Raw genomic sequence first — 19,597 nt, 5'->3', positions numbered from 1 at the left:
CCTTAAATCATCAGTTATTGTTGATTTTGGTGTGTATTGTCCTTACTAGACGTGGGCATCAGGCCAGGTTCCCAACGGGTACCTACTACATGACTGAATAGGCCCTGGCTTGGGTCTAGAAAAATTGAGGTCAGTTTGAAAACAAATATTTTGTTATTTTATTATTAAAAATATATTTTATATTAAAAAATTATTATTTTATATTAAAAATATATTTTTATTATAAGCGGGCTGGGCTAAGCCGAGCCAGACTTCAAGCATCTGAGCCCGAGCTCGAGTTTTGAACATCGGACCGGTTTGAAACCCGGCTCCTATCGGGCCGGCTTACTGCTCATCTAACCTCCGTATTCCGAGCCTGCCTAATCCTCGGTTGGTCATAACACGGTCAGTTAGTCGAACCACTTTGTTGGTCATAACACGGTCTGTTACTCGAACCACTTTGTTCAACGCGGTCTGTTAGTCGAACCACTTTGTTCAACGGCACTCGTCTGGGACGGCCATGGACAACTAGAATGAGTCGGCTTCAGGCAGCCGATTCTTAATAACCTCGAGTATTTTGATGATTTAGAATTACTTGGTTTTTACGCGGCTCCTGTTCACAATCATCGCCACCAATTTGAATTAATGCTGTCCAGCACGGAGGGCAGAGCTACATGGTTTGGACTCTGGTCGAGTAATATAGCGGGTAGGGGCGATTCTTTTTATATCTGTACGAATCATACCGGCCTTCCATTTCAGAAAGTACTGGCCATTTATGACATAGACATGGAAAAATGGTCATAATCAGATGCCCATTCAGTGTTTGACAATCTTTTCTATAACCCAGGCAATCAACTCAGGAAGAAAAGGAAAAAAAGATCAAGGCAACGGTCTTTCTTCTTTGATCCTTCTGATTTTGTTTGTGCATTTCCAGTTGATAACTTTTAGCCGTGCAATCGCAGAAATCCACCTCACAGCAGAATTGCATGGTTCAAAAATGTTTAATTTGAGGCGACGCTTCCTACTATGAAATCGTGAAAAAAAACTGAGGAATTCTATTCAAGACATGGTAGTAGATTGAAAAAATCACTCCAGGCACTAGTAGTGCCCATGAAATTACAGACAACAGAAACTGACAGACCTCTAGTTTCCACACCTGATATTGGCATTGAAAGCAGAAAGGCCATAACTTTTTCAGGACATAAGAAAAGCAACCTGGCCGTGATGACTTTTGCCGGCCATATCTAACATCGCAGGTCCAGTGATCTAAAAGTCCATGTTTAATCCCGCTACACAAATAAACTCTTGTTTTTCACCGTGGCCTGAGCACCATATGGGGAGCTGAACTTGAGAAGGAAAGAAGTGTGATATCAACTAGTCCAAGGCAGCAAGAGAACACTAGAAGCATAATATGTTCCTCCTCGTAGTCACAAAAAACACATTTAAAAAAAATAGAAGAAAAAGGTCAGCCGTTTAAAACTTTAAAAAACATCATTTAAAAAAATGCCAAAACCAAAAAAATGCGTTTTTGTGTTTTTTTTTTTCATTTTAAGTATTGTTCTTATGTTTTTAATGCCAAGCTGCTTTGTTTTCATTTTCTGATTTTATTCGTTGTTCATTTACTTATTTTTTGACGTTTGTGTTATTCGTTCCTTGCTTATTTATTTTTCCCTATTTTTAGGATATTTTAAAAATTTTAAAAAATTTATCGTATTTTCCCATTCTTTTTCAAAATCTTTCAAATTGCCTGAGAGACCAAATGGCAGTCGTACAATGGGAACTTCATTTTGATCAGGAACTTGTAGTGTAAAGGGAGAGTAGTATGAATTACTATACACCAAATACTTTCTAACTGCGTATACATGACAAACATAAGCTCAGTTGGAAGAAATTTATCCATAAAACTTCCAATTTAAAGTAGAGGCCAGAGGACCTTTGTCGAATTATGACTTTACCTATTCACAACAAAATTGTTAAACGACCCATAATTAGTATCACCTCTGCTTCCTTTTTGATTTTGACGTTGCCCACTGAAAGTGGTCACACCTTGCATCTGCATTGGATGCAGGACCCTGAAAGAATATTTAGAATTTATGGCACTTTTAGTAAATTCGTATCAATAACACCCACTACTTTAAAGAATTAAATGATAACAGGAATAACTGCTTATTCACAATGAACAAACATATCAACCAAAACAACTTCTATATGCTGCAAACTATCCAAGGGCTAAACCAAGAATCATTTATTGTTTGTTAAAACGCAAGCCTTGAAATTCAGGCTACAATGAATATACAGGAGTAAAGTACTGCAAAACAATCAGTGGCTGTATTAGTCTGAAGACTCTGAACCAGAGACAGCAACAGCAGCATCAATAGCAACCGAAGTAATAATCATGCTTGATGACCCCATTTGTGTGTGTGTGTGTGTGTGTGTGTAAGAGAGAGAGGGGTTTCACGAATATTATGAACTACATAATATTGTATACGAAACTGAGATTTATTACATAGCATCCTGGCAATTGCCATGGAAAAGTAACAAGCAAGCATCAGATTCAAATTTCCACCTGAAGAAATCAAAATGGCATGCATATCATAGTTGCCCCACAATGACCATATTACAAATTAATAACTGCAAAATGACCATCAGAACATGAATAACCGAATAATGACCATCATTAAATTAACAAGTGGAAAAGAGTTCTAAGGATAACATTTTGAATTAGGAACCAATTAGATATGCACGACAAGATGTCTGCCCCAAGACCACTCATGTATACTTGTGTTCCACTTGTCCTTCAATAGATAACACAGCAGACCTGACATGCTTAACAAGATGTACAAGCAATCTAAGTTCTGCAATTAAATGAGAATCAAGAAAATAATCACATTGTATATTCCTACCTTTGCACGGGCGCAGACATAAAATCCACGTCCTATATTGGGACCAGGTTTCTTCACACATCGTGCAACACATGGTTCTCCATGCCCCACACAAAGAGGTACACTATTTTGCATGAGCATTTGGATCTTCTGCCACTCTACCAGGGCAGTGCGGTTCTTATCCTTTTCAGTAGAGTGACCAGGACCTGAGACAGCTCCACTCATACTGGCCAAACTGGCGTCAACACTATCTGGCTGGCATTCGATGTCTTCAAATCTACTCATTGATATCTGACTGGAATCGGTCATATAATTCTCTTCCAGGCAAGAGTTTGGTTCTCTGACTGGCAGATCCTCCTGTCTAAAGGAAGTATCTGTAGCATCGTCACATGCATTGACATTTGGCATGGTCACTTTTCTCTCAAAAAATGATAGTAACTTAAGCTGAGAGTATCCCCTATGTTTTATTTTCTCCTTGCCGTGTCTATTATGTGGTATTTTCTCATCATTTGTTGCAGCAGTTACTGGCCTTCTCTGAATCAGTGAAACTACAGATGCAGGTCAACATCATTAACTTGATCTAATTGAAAAAATAAAAAACATGCTCAAGTTATAGGCAAACTAGTTGACATGAACAGGACAATGAAAAATGAAAATAATAAAAAAAAAAAAACAGCTGGCACCATGATATGACTTTTTAATAAGATATATAAAGCCACTGATAATGTTCCATTGCTTGATCTCACTTTCATCCTGTAAGCGCACATGCCATTGAGTGATATCTTCTCAAACACAGCATGCAGTTTAGATCCCAATACGAAGACCTCCAACACCTTTTCACAGTAAACTTGCACTAGTAAAACACACTGATTTTTGTTTCACAAGTTGCAAGCTACCATCTTAGATCCTTCAAGTTCAAGATTTATTTGTACAAGGTTTGCCATATTGACACAGTGCACATGCCAACCATGGCGCCCAGTCAATAGAAAAGACACATCTCCTAAGTTTTTCTCTTTGTATATTGTTTAGTCTTGATTATTGTCAATTTCTGTCTTCACAAGGCACTTTTCTAACTTCTTCAAGAGCTCAAGTGTTTACATCTGTCTCTTTTCCTCTAATACACATACAGTAAATTAACTAGGTCTACCCATCTAGAACAACTGTGCATTACTCTGTAAGAAACATTAAAACATGTATTTAAATAGAAAAAAAAATGAATCTGTAAGCTTATTTACCAATAGTTTGCTGCAAGCCACGGATCTCAGGGACATATCTTGCTGCGAGAGGTGGCGTGCTGTGGGGTGGTACAGGAGGCATGCCACAGATATTGATAAAAACTGGAACATGGTCCGAGCCATCTAGCTTGAGACTTCTCCCTCCCTTCCACCTGATAAGAAGAGCAACTAAACAATCATCGAAAATATAGGAAAGAAAAATGGCTGTCAAATAATTGAATAATTTACATTTTTACCTTGCATCGTTATCAGATTTGCATCGTTTAAATTGGGTCATTATATCACACTCTCTGACATGGCAGTTAAATAATTCATGTCCTCTGAGATCTGCATCTTGATGAAAGCATGGCCCACCAATCATAATAAGATCTATTCTCGAACCAAAATTGAATTCTTCAGCACCTGTGTTTTGTGACCAACAAGTGTATGCATGTTTCCTAAACATACAATTGCAGGATCTTAATTTCAGAGAAAGTGTGCTTGTGTCATCTGCTTGAAATAAATAATTATTTACAAAGAAGTAATCTAAGTCTATTTTTAAGTTCAAGGTGAATTATCGCATATTGGTTCTTTAATGTATCATAAATTCTTTGTGGTCAACAAAAATTTCATGTCTAATACACAGATATCCATGCATGCTATTACATGTAACGGCCGTCATATCTTGCATATTTTCTGTCCCTAAATAACAGGATTATATATACAAAGAAACAATGGATATATGCTAAGAAGAATGACAAATATATCATAGTATATCACAGTGTTATCCTTAAACTTCTTTCTTCAAAGCCCTAAAAGTTTACTAGAGAAACTCAAGGATTAAGGAAAAGGAAAAAAAATGAACGATGATAGTTTGGAATAACCACTCAGATCCAGTTAGCCGATTTTTCCTTGCCCCCTTCATTGAGCCAATTAAGATGTATGTAAGTCAATGGGAATCACAACCAAGAACTATTGCAAGTTGACACAAAATCAAGAACACAAACTTCTAAAAGACAGCTCCAATTCAGCTGCTTATTTCCTTTATACTGCTGTCTTTTCTTATTATTTTGCAGTAACTTTAAACATTGACTTAAACATCTAGCAGACAGGGATCTGGAGGCATTTCACAAGGAACATTAAAATAATGAACCAGCAACCTGGGAATGGAATAAGGAGCACATACTTTCCCAAAAGATCCAATGCACTTTGTTCTTTTCATAGATTTGCAGGAAAAGTGTACCTCTCTGGATGTATTTCATGGAAAACATCAACAAAAGGTCCCCCTTCTTTCCTCAGCAAAGATCTAAGCCATCTTCTGAACCTACAAAGGACGTAAACATAGGTACCACATAGTGGTAATTTGCATAACATGAGCAAATTTTTGCATTTCAAAAAGAGAAAAATATATATTTTTCTCTTCATTTTTCCAAATAGGAATATACTACCTCTTACTTGATATAATATCCATAAATAAAAACAGAATTTAAGGTTGCTCATGAAATTGAGAAAGAAGTAGATACAGCCATTATGAAGAATGCAGTAAGTCAGTAACAAGAACATATTATGTAGGACAATATTAGCTTCATAGGAAAAAATAAATTTACGTTAAGGCAATATCACAAGAAACATCAATTTGAATCTCAACACGTTCCATGAGGAATTCATGTCCTTTAAATCCAACGAATTTCAAATTGCTTGATAGGTGAATAAATGTACATAAATTTTCTTTTTATCATTTCAAGTAGTTGCCTAGAGAAGTAAACATGAAATTCTGATGGAAAAAAAAGGTGAAACTAATTTACCTATCATTCTCAAAATCTGGTCCTGCATCACACTGATCTATGGCAAAAGGTGCAATGTTGAAATCTCCAACTACTATGACCCTTTTCCCTTCACTTAGCAAAGCTTCCCATCTTTTCTATAATAAAGCAACAGAAATGTTAGAACTGGCAAACCTACACAATAGATAAAAACAAACATGCTGACTTATTCTTATATCAACATAAATTCTCCACTAGTTAGCGACCTAGAACAATTGTCATAAATAGTTAAACTTGATATTGAGGCCAATTCACGGAAATTTGAGAAGAGCCAAAAGGCTGATACCAGGGGAAAATAAAATCAGGAATAACAAAGAAGTGGTAAAGATGGTACAGCATATTAACCTGCTCAGGCTGCCAAGATACTTGTAAAACTTTCATACCTATTGCAATGGTATTTCTGGAAGATGTTACCAGCATAAAAGCACCTCAAAAGTTCATTAAACTGTTCTCTGGTATATTAAAAATTTTTAATGGAAAAGCAATTAAAAATTTAAAATTCAGCATGTTCAATGAGATCCAAATCAACCTGTAGTCATGTAAAGTTCTCAACCACAATATACAGTAGGGTTATGATGAAAATGGCCAGATATCTGAAAGATTGATCAAACCCAGGACACCAGAATCTGGAGAACAACAATGGTTCGTCAAATTTAAAATTTTAAAGCCCTCTCACTTAACCATAGGTACATCCTCGATAGGATACAACTACATAAAAGGTGCACACCTTGAAAGCGAATACAAATTTTATTGGTTACTTTAAGTAATGATGATACATTTCTTGCGAACATGTTTACAATGAAAGATCAAGATTCCAGGTTCCAATTATTTTCACAAATAATACCTGTAAAGCCGTGAAGAATATCATCTTAAAACGAACTCTCTCTGGATTACCACTATCAGCTCGAGGCCCATATAAATTGAACAGAACTGTCAAAAGTGTGGTGTGACAAACAGTAAATCACATGAACACCTAGAAAGAAATCAAGACTACTCAATTTAATCAACTGCAAATGTTTGGAGTTTTTTTAAAATCAAATTGTCTGAGTCAAAATGGTCTCTTAACCTAAAAAAGGTAGCATTCATGCAATCCAAATAATAAGGATGGGAAAACTAGATATGTCCCTAAAGCTACAAATGCATGATAGGTTAAGTACCTTTCTTTGTAAAAGGTCTAAAAATGTTTAACCTATTTTATTATACGTGCAAGAATAAAAGGCTGAACTAGGAGACGTGATAGCATGTTACCAAAGTCTCCATGATCTGTGATTACACATCGGCCTTCGCTATCAACTCTGAGAAGGTCCTTCTCTGTTATTTGCTCCAACTCCTCAGCACATAGTAGCCTTTCTAGTATGGAAGTGCTAATCTTCTTATCTCTTGTCTTGGACTGATCCAGAAGACCTGTAAACCCTTCCTCTGCTGAAATCGGCAATGCAACTTCATCACTAGAAAATGCCGACTTTACACGGCAAAATGTTACAACACCTACAACAATCAACACAAACAAATGTATAGAAATGTCATGTATATGGGCAAGCAAGACCTCATATATATGTAATTATGTATAAATAAATAAGGACACACGTGCAGGAAAATGATTTACAAACTGGACTACAAGTACTTCTATGTGCACCAAAATGTACTCAGGAAAGCCTCAACCACCTGCAGGTTGGAAGCATGCGCACAGAAACAGCAGCACTAACTAAGGGAGAGGCGAGCATTTGATCATTTCATTCACTTACCAGAGTAACCAATAGGGCGACCTTTACTTGAAGTACGAGTACATGAGATGAATGCCTCATATCCTTCAGCCATGACTAAATCAGCTGAAAGTTCTTGTCTTGTCAATTTGGTCTCCTACAACCCAAGATATATTTTATCAGTAGGGACGATAAAATCAACATGATCAATGACTAGAAATCAAATTTTAACTTTTCTCCAGTTGTAAACGTCAGAATGGGCCTCTGAAGTTTTCTAGAAGAGCAAAACAAGCACCAGCAGTGACACAGTGAAGAACCCCAAGACACATGCTTGGATATTAAAATTTTAAAACAGCATATACATATTAAGCATCCACCACCTCCTGTTTGATAGGATGTCAGGGTTCTCAAGAAGCTCAAGTTATAGTCTTTAGGATGTGCATTATTTACACCTTATTTAGATTATTATAAGGAAAATTTGTCAATATTAACTACTGAAGGCCGGTAGAGTTCTACAATTACATTTGGAAAAACTTATGCAACCGTGCTGTGCTCTAGATACTAGATGAGGCTGTATGCACGAACTAAAAATGACATATACAAAAAAAAAAACTAGAACCTTAAGATACTTAAATAGATTAGCAGTGAGGTTCGTCCGGTTGCTATAAAATATAAACACACTTACCTTCTCAGACAGAGGTTAGGCAAGAGGCTCATACAGAGAAAATAAAAAAAAATATCTGTATCAGGTTATATGTATTTATGTACAAATGCATGGAAGCACTATATCATAAGCTACACAGAATTGATAAAAATAAGGAAAAGAAAATATTATCTGGTACCATTATTATAACAAGGTACCTCTACAAATTGTGTCTCGAACAGACAATGAAACAGACTAGGATATGCAATTGTATAAAAGATGAGAAAGAAATTGACAATTATGACTTGAAGATAAAACTTGCAACAAAGAAAAAACAAATGGAAAGTATCATCTATAGGGCCCAAAGAAATTTGATTTGGAAACTACATTCAGCTTCTCCATGTCAAATAACCCATGTACAAATAAAGGAAGCAAAATTAACAACAGAAATTTTTTGTGATCATTCTTTATTTGTTTATATGGGTACCGTCCGCGGCTTATTTCCCTTTCATTTAACTATTGTCATATATCACCAAACAGAGCATGTTTTAATATAGTGAATTGTCTGCAACGGCCAGCTCCTATTCAGAAGTACTACATATGCATACCTGAAAGCAAATGATATCAGCATCAAGAGAGCTTAGCAAATTTCGAAGTGAGCCATGCTGGGAAATGCGTGGCCTAAGACCATTCACATTATAAGTAACAAGCTTCATATATGCTTTCAGATTAAAACACAGTTTCTCCAAGTATCATATAATGTGAAAATGATGATAACTCGTCCTCTCCTGGAAGCATGGGACTTTTCAAGCACCTAAGCTTAAGCTCCAGTGAAGCAGAATTGAAGTGCTGAACATTCAGATTTTTTATCAAGGACAATCTTTTTTCCCCCGTTCATCTGGATCAGGCAGAAACATTCAGGCTTAGTAACTTGCAATGTAATTTATCCAACTCTTCATTTAGCTCACTTGCACAGAAACAGTTCTAGGATGTAGCTTGATAAATAATAAATTAATAGATAATATTTCACAATGTTCCATTCTAACACTCAATAAAAGAGACAACACTTGAAGACAAGAGGATAACACGTCAATGGAGAACGTGGACTAGAAAGCACTATGCGTAACACGCAAACAAGGGACAGAGGAAAGAGTGAAAATTTCCTATTTACAACCATGAACATTTGAAATTAAAGAGCCAGGAAGGTGCATTCTTGTATTCCCAAAAATTTTGTTGTCACTAATTTATTTTTGTCTTTCGCAATTGCAGATCTATAATACGTGTGAAAAATCAATTTATATAGTTAACACGATGTAAAATAGACGAAAGGACGCACATCATCAGGTGGTCCTCAGTAGATGCAACTGGCGTAAAAGTCCATATATCTAACTACCAACATGCATTTAATTAGTCCCTAATTCAACCAATCTGTAGGGCTTCCACAAACGGTTGTTCATCTGTATGACATCGGGGTGCAATTGCACTTCCCAACTCAGAGTTCATGACAATGGCCATGTTTGTCCAGTCAATTGGCCCAATTCTTTCTTCAGATCTCATTGTTAAAGAAAAACCGAATCTCATGACAATTCATATGGTTAATTACGTCCTCTGACTTCGAAGCTTCATATGATTGTTTAGCATTTACGAACCTTTGCGTTAGAATACTGTACAGAACTCATAAACATAACTTGATTCTACCAAGCCATTTACATTGCTATCCATCATTTTTATTGCAGATTCAGAACATTTCAATAGGCCCGTCCTTGCTACCTGCTTTACGTCACGAAAAAGCCGCAAACAAACCCGCAAGATCATTTTCAGTGCTCTTCCGAATCACTTTTGCAAATATTTGGAGCTTCATTCTTCCAACAAGAATAATCCAAAAGGAAGGAAGAAACAAAAGAAAAAAGAGACTGTAGTTGTATCCTGAGATCAGAAAGTAAGGCAAATAATGCTGTGACAATCTAACAGGGTTTCGCATCCGAATTATTTCCTTTGCCCAGATTTATATACATATGCATTGACCTCCATCATCCCTAGAGAAGCTGGAATTTAAATGAACCAACCCCATCTAATTTCTACACTACGATGAACCCTAAGAAAGACGCAAAAGATTCAGAAGATGCCAACAACGAGAACAGAGAGTATAACATCTTTGTTCTCATTTTCTCTTTAAGACATCAGCGAAGCCGAGATTGATCGCGAGAGAGAGAGAGAGAGAGAGAGAGAGAGACCAGACCAGACCTTGGGTGACTGAAGCAGGAGCGACAAGGAAGCACGACAAGGTCGGGAGAAAAACGTCTTCCGCGACGTGCGAACTCTAGACAGGCACCATTGGAGCCAAGGATCATTTTGGGTCGGGAAGGAAAAAACGCAGGAAATTACAAATTGCGGTAAGGTCCGGAAAATTTACACATTTAAGAAGGCGGTCTAACAATTTGAGAAAGAAAGTTGGAAACTAGTATTAATAAGGACGTGGGTTAAGAAAACTGCTTTCTTGGTTAAAGTTTTAAGGCGTGATAGATGCAAAGTAAAACGCACTGTAAGTTGCATTTATTTCTGAAAGGAAGGCGACATTTTCAAACGCACCTAAACTGAGTGTAAACGTTCACTGTTATCCTCGAAATGATTTGGAATTTTTCAACGACAAGGGCTCTGATTTTTTGCTCTACCTCTTCTTTGGACAATCCAATGTTGTTCAACTTAGTTGTGTTTTACCCTCGTTCTAAACGGGATAAGATTGTCTCCATCTACAAATTTTCTTCTTCCAATGTGTAGTTAAGAAAAATGTCCTGCTTATTTTGCCTTGCATCCAATTATTGTAAGGTGTACAGTTCAATAACTGAGGTATTGCTACAGGGCCCAAACAATGGAAATAGTTTCCTGATAGGCAAGAGAGATAATCAAGATCGCATTTTGAAAGACAAATTAGATAATACGAGACAAAAATTTGCACAAATGACACAGACAGAAACATCATGGTTTCCTTCTTCATAAGAGGAAGAATTGTCAATTATAGATGACATGCCTCGTTATCCTTTGTTCACAGATGAGCTGTTCCCATATTCTGTCTTGGAAAATGAGGCACGTAAATGGTTCATATACAAATTATCCACGTCTGTTTAGCTGAACTCGAATTCAACTTATAGTCTGTATAAACTTCTCTTTGAATCTGAGCTGAAACCCCATTCAACACTAATGTCTGCATAAATTTGATTTTTAGCTAGTCAAATACAGATTCAAACTTAGATATTCTTATGGTCATTTCCTGTTAAATTGTACTCGCTGACAGCCGATCAGACCCAAACCCATACATACCCAGTATATCCTTGAAAAAACAGAAAAGATTAGGGATGCAACAACCAAGTATGTCGTGTAAAGCATCAGGAGGTATGTGCCAGGACAAGCAAGTTATCCAGAAAGAAATGCCAAAGAAAATTGTTTAACTGCAAAATTTAGAAAAGAACCAGAGCCATCTTAGCATAAAATATCGGAACTTTACATATTATCAATTCAGTATGAATTGATGACAAGTTTACATTTTAGCTGCCTTCTATTTATGCTTGCAGTGCAAGCAGGCTGCTTTCACCAGTGATCTACGGCTTTGGAGAATCCGTTTCTGTGCAAGGTGTCTATGAGGAGTAAATGGAATTGACTTGAAAGTAGTCGGTTTGGTGGAGTAAACCTTGGCTGTCATCAGAGTGGTCATGGTTCAAATTCAACGAAAGGTTGAAGATACACACTCAAGAGGCAGGGTTTGCCTTCTCAACCTGCGTCACAAACAGGACGATAGATCAAATCTAACAAGATAACCTCTACAAGAAACTAGCAATCACCAAACAACAGAAACATGGTCAAGCAACCTGGAATCTTACTCAGTGTATACCTTCCAAATGAGACATTTTCTCTGCAGCAAGAACCTGCAACAAGCAGAATTAAAGCCAAAACTCAGAACCAGGCACAAGGTATAAGTTTCTCCAAACATGAAAATGTGAAGCCACTTTCCTCATACAGCCCCAAATCCTTTGAAGGATTTTAGAAGCGATTCAAGACTCTTACATGAAAAAGAAAGCGGCCATCTTTCTGATAGTTCTACTATGATAATTAAAGCTGGGGCACAACTAAAGAGTGTCTCAAAAGATTCTATTTAACTTACGTTTCGAACTTCACTTTGGAACGCCTCCACTGGAAAATTAAGATAGAGCTGCCGCTGATAACCGTCTATCTCTGTGAATTACTGAGAATGCATATACACGAAAAGGCAAAGCTCCTTATATCTCATGTTATTTCTTAGTTGTTCTGAAATTTGTAATGACCTGATGATTGGCAGGAAGTCAACAGCAACTGGCATCTGCTGTCAACTCAAAGAAGTTGTTGGCTTTCTGTTCACAGCCCAAGGATCCTGAAAGCCGAAACAACTAAATATATTGTGTTCAATCACACAACCAGGTCATTGTTTTGTCTTCAACTTTCAGCATGGCAGGGTGTATGATGTTGACTCCATGTGATGGAGCAATTCAACTCATTAATCAAACATGAGGCATATATAGCCTTCTCTCCTGGCGGCAAAAGACATTTTTTTGTTCTCCCGGCTCAGCTTTAAGCCATTGAACAAATAATTCCCTCAAGAACAATTAGATATCCTTTCACAAGTGGACTGCCTCGATTTCAGCTAGAAATTATTCGTCTTGCATCATATGGGAAGCTAAGTGCATCAAAATCAAACTAACATCTTCCTCTAAAGGTTGTAGATGGTCTGCAGCAACAAATCCGTGCATCTTATTATCTACTTGTATCCAGCTAGTACTTAGGGATTGCCTCTCTTTCATTAGGCTTTTCACCTTTTGCAAAGAGCCCCAACTTGCGTCAGTTACATACATGCTTGAAAACAGATCATATCCTGCAGAAAAGTAAGGTTCTGATTTGACAAGCTGTTCAGCCAATTCATTCTTCCATTCAGATTTGGTGTGAGTACTAGTTATCCTAACATCAGTTTTCGATGCCATATCTCCATGTTGACCAGTTGCTTCACTAAAGCAACCAGCACGCAGTAAAAGATCAATTAAACATACATAATGCACAAGCTGTGGGTTTACACCATGGCAGTCGGATATCAATCTAAAATACCGAATCCCCTCCTCAATTAATCCAGCATGGGCACATGCCATGACGATTGCAAGTAATGTAACAGAATCGGGTTTCATTCCTTCCTTTAACATTTCCTCAAACAATTTAATAGCCTCTTTCCCACAGCCATGATGAGCAAAGGCAGACACCATTGTGTTACATGCAACAATATCCATCTTTCTTAACCCATGAAAAATTCGTTGCCCATATTCTAAATACCCACATTGAGAGTACATATCAATTAAACAACTCACGACAACTATGTTTGGCCTAAAAACAGCCTTCAACAAATGGGCATGTATCTCTTTGCCATGCTTAAGCCCAGAGATGCTAGAGCACGCCCTCAGAGTGCCGCTATAGGTAAACTGGTTGGGTCTCAAACCTAAAGAAACCATCTTACGCAGCACTTCCAGTGCCTCTAGCCCTAGTCCATTCTGCGCATAAGCCATAATAATGGCATTCCAAGAGAACTCATTCCTCTCGGGCATCAATTCAAACAATCGCCTTGCCTCCTCCACTTTCTCCGACTTGGCATACCCAGAAATCATGCTCGTCCAACAGGTCACATCTCTCAAATGTATCTCATCAAACAATTGCCGTGCATCGTTGATCTCCTCGCATTTAGCGTATCCGTCAACCAAAGAACTCGCAGTCACTGTGTTATGCATAAACCCAGCACGAACAACCTGAGCATGGACCTGCCTAACAATGCTCACCACAAGCAACGAAACGCACGCTATTAAGACACCTGCAAAGCTAAACTGGTTAACGCCAACCCTCGCCCTCTGCATTTCCACGAACAACTTAACCGCATCCTCGCACGAACCACCATGCGCCAGGGCCACCACCATTGTGTTCCAAGACACCACATCTCTCTCGGGCATTTCATCAAACAACCTTCGCGCGGGTCCAACCAATCCAGCTCTAGCATACCCACCGAGCATCGCATTCCAGGAGAACACATTTTTCACAGGCATTTTGTCGAACACCTTGCGAGCGTCCCCAGGACGGCCGCATCTCGCGTACAGGTGCAGCAGATGGTTGGCAACGAACAAGGTTAGGCTGGTCCCGGTCCGAAGGATGTGGAGGTGAACCCATCTGCCGCGGGAGAGGTCGGCGGAGCGGGCGCAGGTCTGCAGCAGAAAGGCGAGAGTGTGAGAGTCGAGGCGAAGGCCGCGCTCGGCGAGGAGGTCTAGGGAGTCGACGGCCTCATCGAGTTTACCTTCGCAGCAGAGCCTCGCGATGGCGCGGGCCATGCAGGAGCCTGCCACTCTCCGCTTTGCGTTCGACGACGATGACGACCTCTTAGCGGCGAGGAAGCAAGGAGAGAGGCGGCCGATCTGAAGCAGAAGCGAGGCGCTCGCGCATCGACGGCAGAGGGAAGCCATCGGGTGCGAGCGGAGAGGCCGTGGCGCCAGGTTCAGGCCTAACATAGGGCCGGCACGGTGGACCTTTGGGGACGTGGGCTTGGCCAGCTAGAGCCGGACATGGCTCGACGTGGGTTGGGGAACTTGCATTGCAGGCATCTTTTCTTCTTAAGATTGAGAAGGTTTCTTTCCTTTAATTCTACATGTACGATCTAACGTATGGGATTTTTTTTTTTTTTTCTCCCCAGATACGAATTGGCCCATCTAGCACAAACCATCTGCAATTTATGTTTAAGTAAGGTTACCTAAACAGATGAAGCAAAACTAAAAGGGAAGAAAATCTCATTAAACTTGATATGGATAACGAAGAAATGTTTGTGACTTGGTACGCTTACTGTTCTCACATGATGCAATCAATATCTCTTTTTTATGTTACATTTAAAAAAAGAAAAAAGAAAAAAAGAAAAATGGGTGTTTCTATTATTGAGTTCCTGAAAATAAAAAAATACAGTTTCTTTCTTTTTCTGTTTTCCTGGAATATTCCAGCTAACCAGACAAGTCCTAAAGACTTTGGAGTCGTCCCTCCACATATGAGACTGTGCTATGACGCCCATCACATTCTCAAAGCTTCTAGAAGGAGTGAGGCCTAAGAACATTTCAATTATTTACAGGAAAGCATTATTGAGGATCTTCTAGAAGGGTTCCCCTCCACCAAGTTGCATCTACAACAGATGAAGCCAATAGAACATTCAATATGTCCACAGGGAATTAGTATCACTCTTTTCCGCCACCGAAAACAAATAAAAAAGTTGTCCAGATATCATCAATGAGGCCAAGGAGTAACGTGGGGACGACATGGATCATCAACCATTCTCTATCACATTCTTGGAAGAAGGCAGAGAAGTCTATGGAGATGGAGATAAAAGCACTTGACTTGGTGGGGGGGAGGCATCATCTTCAGTACTGAAACTAGGGAAAGTGTCCCCATGCACTGAGAACGACCAGTGACTGAATTACGCGCCGTTCGATTGTTTCCCCACCCTTAGAACAATACTCTATAGCCTTTATTTTATTGTCTTAAAAATGCTAAGAAGATCACTGATGCTCTTCTAGGAGCACCGGAATCTCTCTCCTACACATAATAAACAAAGAGAAAGTGGAAAAAAGTGAAAGGTGACGCGAGCCTAGAAGCAATCATGCAAGTGCCTTTCCTCTTCAATAATCAAAGATGGCTAGTTTTATTTGTTTTCTGTGATGCTTTTATTTCCAAAAAAAAAAAGAGAGATTTGGAACTACCAACATGCTGTCTCTCTCTATGTGCTTAAGACAGAGTTGGATCCAGTATGGCAATCTCCTCAGTCGTCGTTTTGATCGGGGGTGAGATAGTTAGTCGTAGATTAAACAAGTTTAGAGTTCATCATGTGCTTGTGGGTCTGAAATATTATTCTATATAGAAGCTCAGTAGCAGGCAGATCGAGATAGAAAAGCTATAGAGCTAAGCCATCGCTCCATGGATTATGCTAATAAAGAGTGAAACTTAATTGCATGAGAAATATGAAATGTGCTCCCCTAAACAACTATATACATAGACCCAAATCTAGCTTTACTACCTTTTGGATTATTATCATGAGCAATTAAGGACATCCGAGACACAAGGTATCCAAAAGGCGCCATTATAATTAATCGTGATCCCATCTTGGCTGTTACGTCATTTGTAGTTAGAATTTAACGGATTGGTTCGACCATTTAGCACGTCGAAACCAGGAAATGGACCCGGGGGCTTCTGCTTGTTACAAGATCACCAAAATACCCCCCAAAACCTCCATCGTTTCGTCGCCCCCCTACCGAAGGACTTCTTCGGTCGTCCGATTCCAGAACAAAGGAGAAGTTCGTCTAACGCCGGCGGCGCTACGCGGTCACCAGCACTGGTCCGTCTCCCAATTCCGGCGGGAGTACCCGTTGAACGAGATGGACCGCTGGAACCGGACCCGGAGCATCTCCCGGTCGTAGGCGGCACGCTTCTCCGGGTCGGACAGCGTTGAGTAAGCGGACTGGAGCCGGATGAACTCGTCCTCCGACGCGTCCCTCCGATCGGCCCTGGCGACGTCCGGGTGCACGGCCTTCGCAAGCCTCCGGTAGGCTACCTTGATGTCGTCGCTCGAGGCGCCCATGGGAACGCCCAGGACGTCGTAGTGGGACGCGGGTGAGGCCGCCCGAGGGGAAGCGCACGGCAGAGATCGCTCCGATGCGGACGACGCATATGAGGCCGATATGGTGAGGGAGAGCGGCCGGATTGGAGAGAGTCCGACGGTCGGCCGTAAGGTTTCCGGCGGGAAACCGAGGAAATCAGTTTTGGCGACGGGCTCGCCGAGGAATCGGGGCGATCTCATCGGAGAGGTTGCCATCGGAGAACGGAACGGGGCAAGCAGAGATTCGAGACGTGGATCCGGGGCGAGCGAGCTAGGGGATTCGAGAAGATCGGGTCCAGTTTGGAGGGAAAGAAGGGGAGACGGGCGCGATCTTTATAGGGATGGGGTGGGCGAAAGGTTAACCAGGGTTAGGAGGTTTGGGTTAGCATACGCTTGTCTTCTCGTTGCTTCAGTCAGATGAGTTAGCGCGGGGTCCACCTGGCGGCTACGCTACCGGCGAAAGAGTTTCAACCATCTATTCCTTTCAGATCTTTTTGAGAAACGCCACATCGAGTCTTGGAGTAATCAAAGCACGCTTCGTCATTATGGACATTAAAACGCTTGTTTTCCTTCCCAGCAGTGGTTAAGAATTTGTCCACTGTGCAATCATTTGATATCTGAATTTTCGTGGCCTGAAAAAATGGCTCTTCTTTTTTCTATGTTTTATATTTAGTGAGAGTTGCTTAGTTAATTGACCATGGTAGCTCATCCGCCACCTAGATTTCTTTCTTTCAGGAGAAACTAAAAATCATTGTGAAGAAAAATATAAGAAGGAAGGAAGAGTACAAATATTGGATTTCATATAGCCGAAGGTACCTAGAATGATTTTGTTTACAATATCCATCTTTGTTTAGAAAACGGAGCGGTGGGAGGGATGCCAAAACGACAACGCCGCCGCCTAGGACAGGGAAAAGCAAAAACCAAACCAGTCATTATGAAGGACAGAAATGGTAACCCAAGTAAATGTAGTCGAATGAGGGAGGTGGACCGTCCAATTTGGCAGTGTGACGGAGTATTGCAGTTTAGTTAGGGTTGGCTAGTAGCTCTTTCTTTTCTTTGACGCCTCATTTGTTGCTCCTTCCTTTTCCCGTGGACCTTTTCCAGTTCCAGTTGCCTTGTGCTTCCTTCTTCCTTCCTTTATATGTATGTATGGTGATCATCTGCCAAATCCTTTTCCAAAGATTTTTCTTCAAACTCATTTTAGCGAGCTTTTAACGGTGCTAGAACTATGCTAGTGCCGAGAATTTTTCATGAAAGAGGTCGAAAATATAGTTTCAATTTTTTGACATTTTTCAAAAATTTTATATAAGATAAATGATTTTTTTTTTTTTTTTTGAGAAAAGGAGAACCAGGCATCCTTCTAGGATCAAAATCAGCTGTAAAAACTAGTCTTACCGTCGAAGCCCTTTAAAATGGTAATCAAATCTTTCGGTGCAAGAGTTCATGCAGTCCGAGCGGTAGTTCTTTCGATTGGGAATGTTTAATTCATCTCCACAAATTTTTAGTTGGAAACTGGGATGTCCCAAGACGTCATTCCTAAGGATGTCAATATATTTGATTTGGGTCGGATATCGGCCTAAACTTACTTGAAAAAAACGGATGTGAAAAAAAAATATTCGATTAAGAAATAGAATCGAATTTGGAATTAATAATTGGCATCTGATTAGATTCAAATTTGGATATACACAATTATCTGATTGGATTTGGCTTTGGCTTCGGATTAAATTCATTTTTAGGCAAGTATCATATCTAATGCTATTACATTTTGAAAATTGACAAAATCCAGTTCAAAATTCGAATTCGAATATGAATATCAAAATGGATTCAGATTAGATTTATATTGAAATTGAATTTTAGGTTCTGATTCAGATATGAATTTTTCTTTATTTGAATTCAAATCTCAATATGTGAATATTTCGAAAAAGTGAATATGATTAAAGGTATCTAATTCGAATCCAACCCGTTGGCATCCCTAGTCATTCGTACACCTGTCTTTCTTATTGATGGATAGATGGCTCGGGGATTTCAGCTTGTTATATAAATAATAAATATATATAAAAACAAACAAACAAACATATATATATATATATATGTGTGTGTGTGTGTGTGAGGAGAAACAGAGAGCTATTAAAATTTGAATCCAGTAGTCAGTGTACTAAGGTGTCAGATGAGAAGTAGCCAAAAGTAAATGCCATGAGAAGTCCTTTAGTGGCCAGTTGGGGCAAGTATATAAAGTAGAAACATTAAAAGAATTAAGCTTAAATGGAAGACAAAAGGAAACTGTGTGGGATTCAGGAGGTCCAGATCCAGATCTGATACCGCGTTACCCATCTTCCAACCTAGTTTTGACTGATTTCTACAAAAGAAATCACAATCAGACGTAGTCATACCGGATAAATCTTCTCTTCTTTTAATTCGAAAGATTGGTGTTACTGGTAATCAAATTTTTTGTGATCGGGTTCTTTTCTTTTCGTATGAAGATCAGACTTTTTAGTCCTTCTGGATCGAGTCCGGGTCAATCCGGCTCTCTCCCTCGCACGCTCGCACACACACCCACCAGGACATCTGTGGCAGAGTTCCTTCTCCCGGGGAACTCCGACCGTCAATCTTGCAATGAGAAACAATGTGTGTAGATTCCATGATCGCCTCTCCGAAGACCATCCGCCCTTT

The 19,597-nt window shown here is 39.5% G+C and overlaps 3 protein-coding genes across 7 annotated transcripts; all 3 read right to left on the bottom strand.

Annotated features, from left to right (window-relative positions):
* Positions 1-1,802: 1,802 nt before the first annotated feature.
* LOC116261100 (DNA-(apurinic or apyrimidinic site) endonuclease 2) lies at positions 1,803-10,673 on the bottom strand. Of its 3 annotated transcripts, none has more exons than XM_050079720.1 (11): positions 10,484-10,673; positions 8,853-9,142; positions 7,644-7,758; positions 7,147-7,386; positions 6,743-6,828; positions 5,881-5,996; positions 5,319-5,399; positions 4,333-4,554; positions 4,097-4,248; positions 2,883-3,409; positions 1,803-2,051 (listed from the first exon to the last, which is right to left on the bottom strand). In XM_050079720.1, exons 2-11 carry the CDS (start codon positions 8,958-8,960, stop codon positions 1,974-1,976), a joined length of 1,725 nt encoding a protein of 574 aa, XP_049935677.1. In that variant the 5' UTR covers positions 8,961-9,142; positions 10,484-10,673; the 3' UTR covers positions 1,803-1,973. The 3 variants fall into 3 exon arrangements, with proteins under 3 accessions (XP_049935677.1, XP_049935676.1, XP_031495572.1); XM_050079719.1 differs by having other exon boundaries at positions 10,489-10,673; XM_031639712.2 differs by having other exon boundaries at positions 4,333-4,533; positions 10,489-10,673.
* Positions 10,674-11,698: 1,025 nt separating this feature from the next.
* LOC116261261 (pentatricopeptide repeat-containing protein At2g21090) lies at positions 11,699-16,106 on the bottom strand. Of its 3 annotated transcripts, none has more exons than XM_031639946.2 (3): positions 12,401-16,106; positions 12,108-12,164; positions 11,699-12,014 (listed from the first exon to the last, which is right to left on the bottom strand). In XM_031639946.2, exon 1 carries the CDS (start codon positions 14,802-14,804, stop codon positions 12,924-12,926), a length of 1,881 nt encoding a protein of 626 aa, XP_031495806.1. In that variant the 5' UTR covers positions 14,805-16,106; the 3' UTR covers positions 11,699-12,014; positions 12,108-12,164; positions 12,401-12,923. The 3 variants fall into 3 exon arrangements, with proteins under 3 accessions (XP_031495806.1, XP_031495804.1, XP_031495803.1); XM_031639944.2 differs by having other exon boundaries at positions 12,120-12,164; XM_031639943.2 differs by having other exon boundaries at positions 12,131-12,164.
* Positions 16,107-16,253: 147 nt separating this feature from the next.
* LOC116261264 (chaperone protein dnaJ 11, chloroplastic) lies at positions 16,254-17,538 on the bottom strand. The gene has a single exon (XM_031639949.2). It carries the CDS (start codon positions 17,141-17,143, stop codon positions 16,655-16,657), a length of 489 nt encoding a protein of 162 aa, XP_031495809.1. The 5' UTR covers positions 17,144-17,538; the 3' UTR covers positions 16,254-16,654.
* Positions 17,539-19,597: the final 2,059 nt, after the last annotated feature.

The sequence above is a fragment of the Nymphaea colorata genome, chromosome 9 (assembly GCF_008831285.2).
Source record: "Nymphaea colorata isolate Beijing-Zhang1983 chromosome 9, ASM883128v2, whole genome shotgun sequence".
Lineage (NCBI taxonomy): Eukaryota > Viridiplantae > Streptophyta > Magnoliopsida > Nymphaeales > Nymphaeaceae > Nymphaea > Nymphaea colorata.
Note: the sequence above shows the minus strand (reverse complement) of the source record. Positions and strands in the feature narration are given on the sequence as shown.

Coding starts and splice junctions, on each gene's coding strand:
- LOC116261100 (XM_050079720.1), bottom strand. CDS start 8,960: ATGAAGCTTGTTACTTATAATGTGAATGGTCTTAGGCCACGCATTTCC. Junction 5,400..5,880: donor CCAGATTTTGAGAATGATAG/GTAAATTAGTTT, acceptor CGTCCTTTGTAG/GTTCAGAAGATGGCTTAGAT. Junction 3,410..4,096: donor TGGCTTGCAGCAAACTATTG/GTAAATAAGCTT, acceptor CTGCATCTGTAG/TTTCACTGATTCAGAGAAGG.
- LOC116261261 (XM_031639946.2), bottom strand. CDS start 14,804: ATGTTAGGCCTGAACCTGGCGCCACGGCCTCTCCGCTCGCACCCGATG.
- LOC116261264 (XM_031639949.2), bottom strand. CDS start 17,143: ATGGCAACCTCTCCGATGAGATCGCCCCGATTCCTCGGCGAGCCCGTC.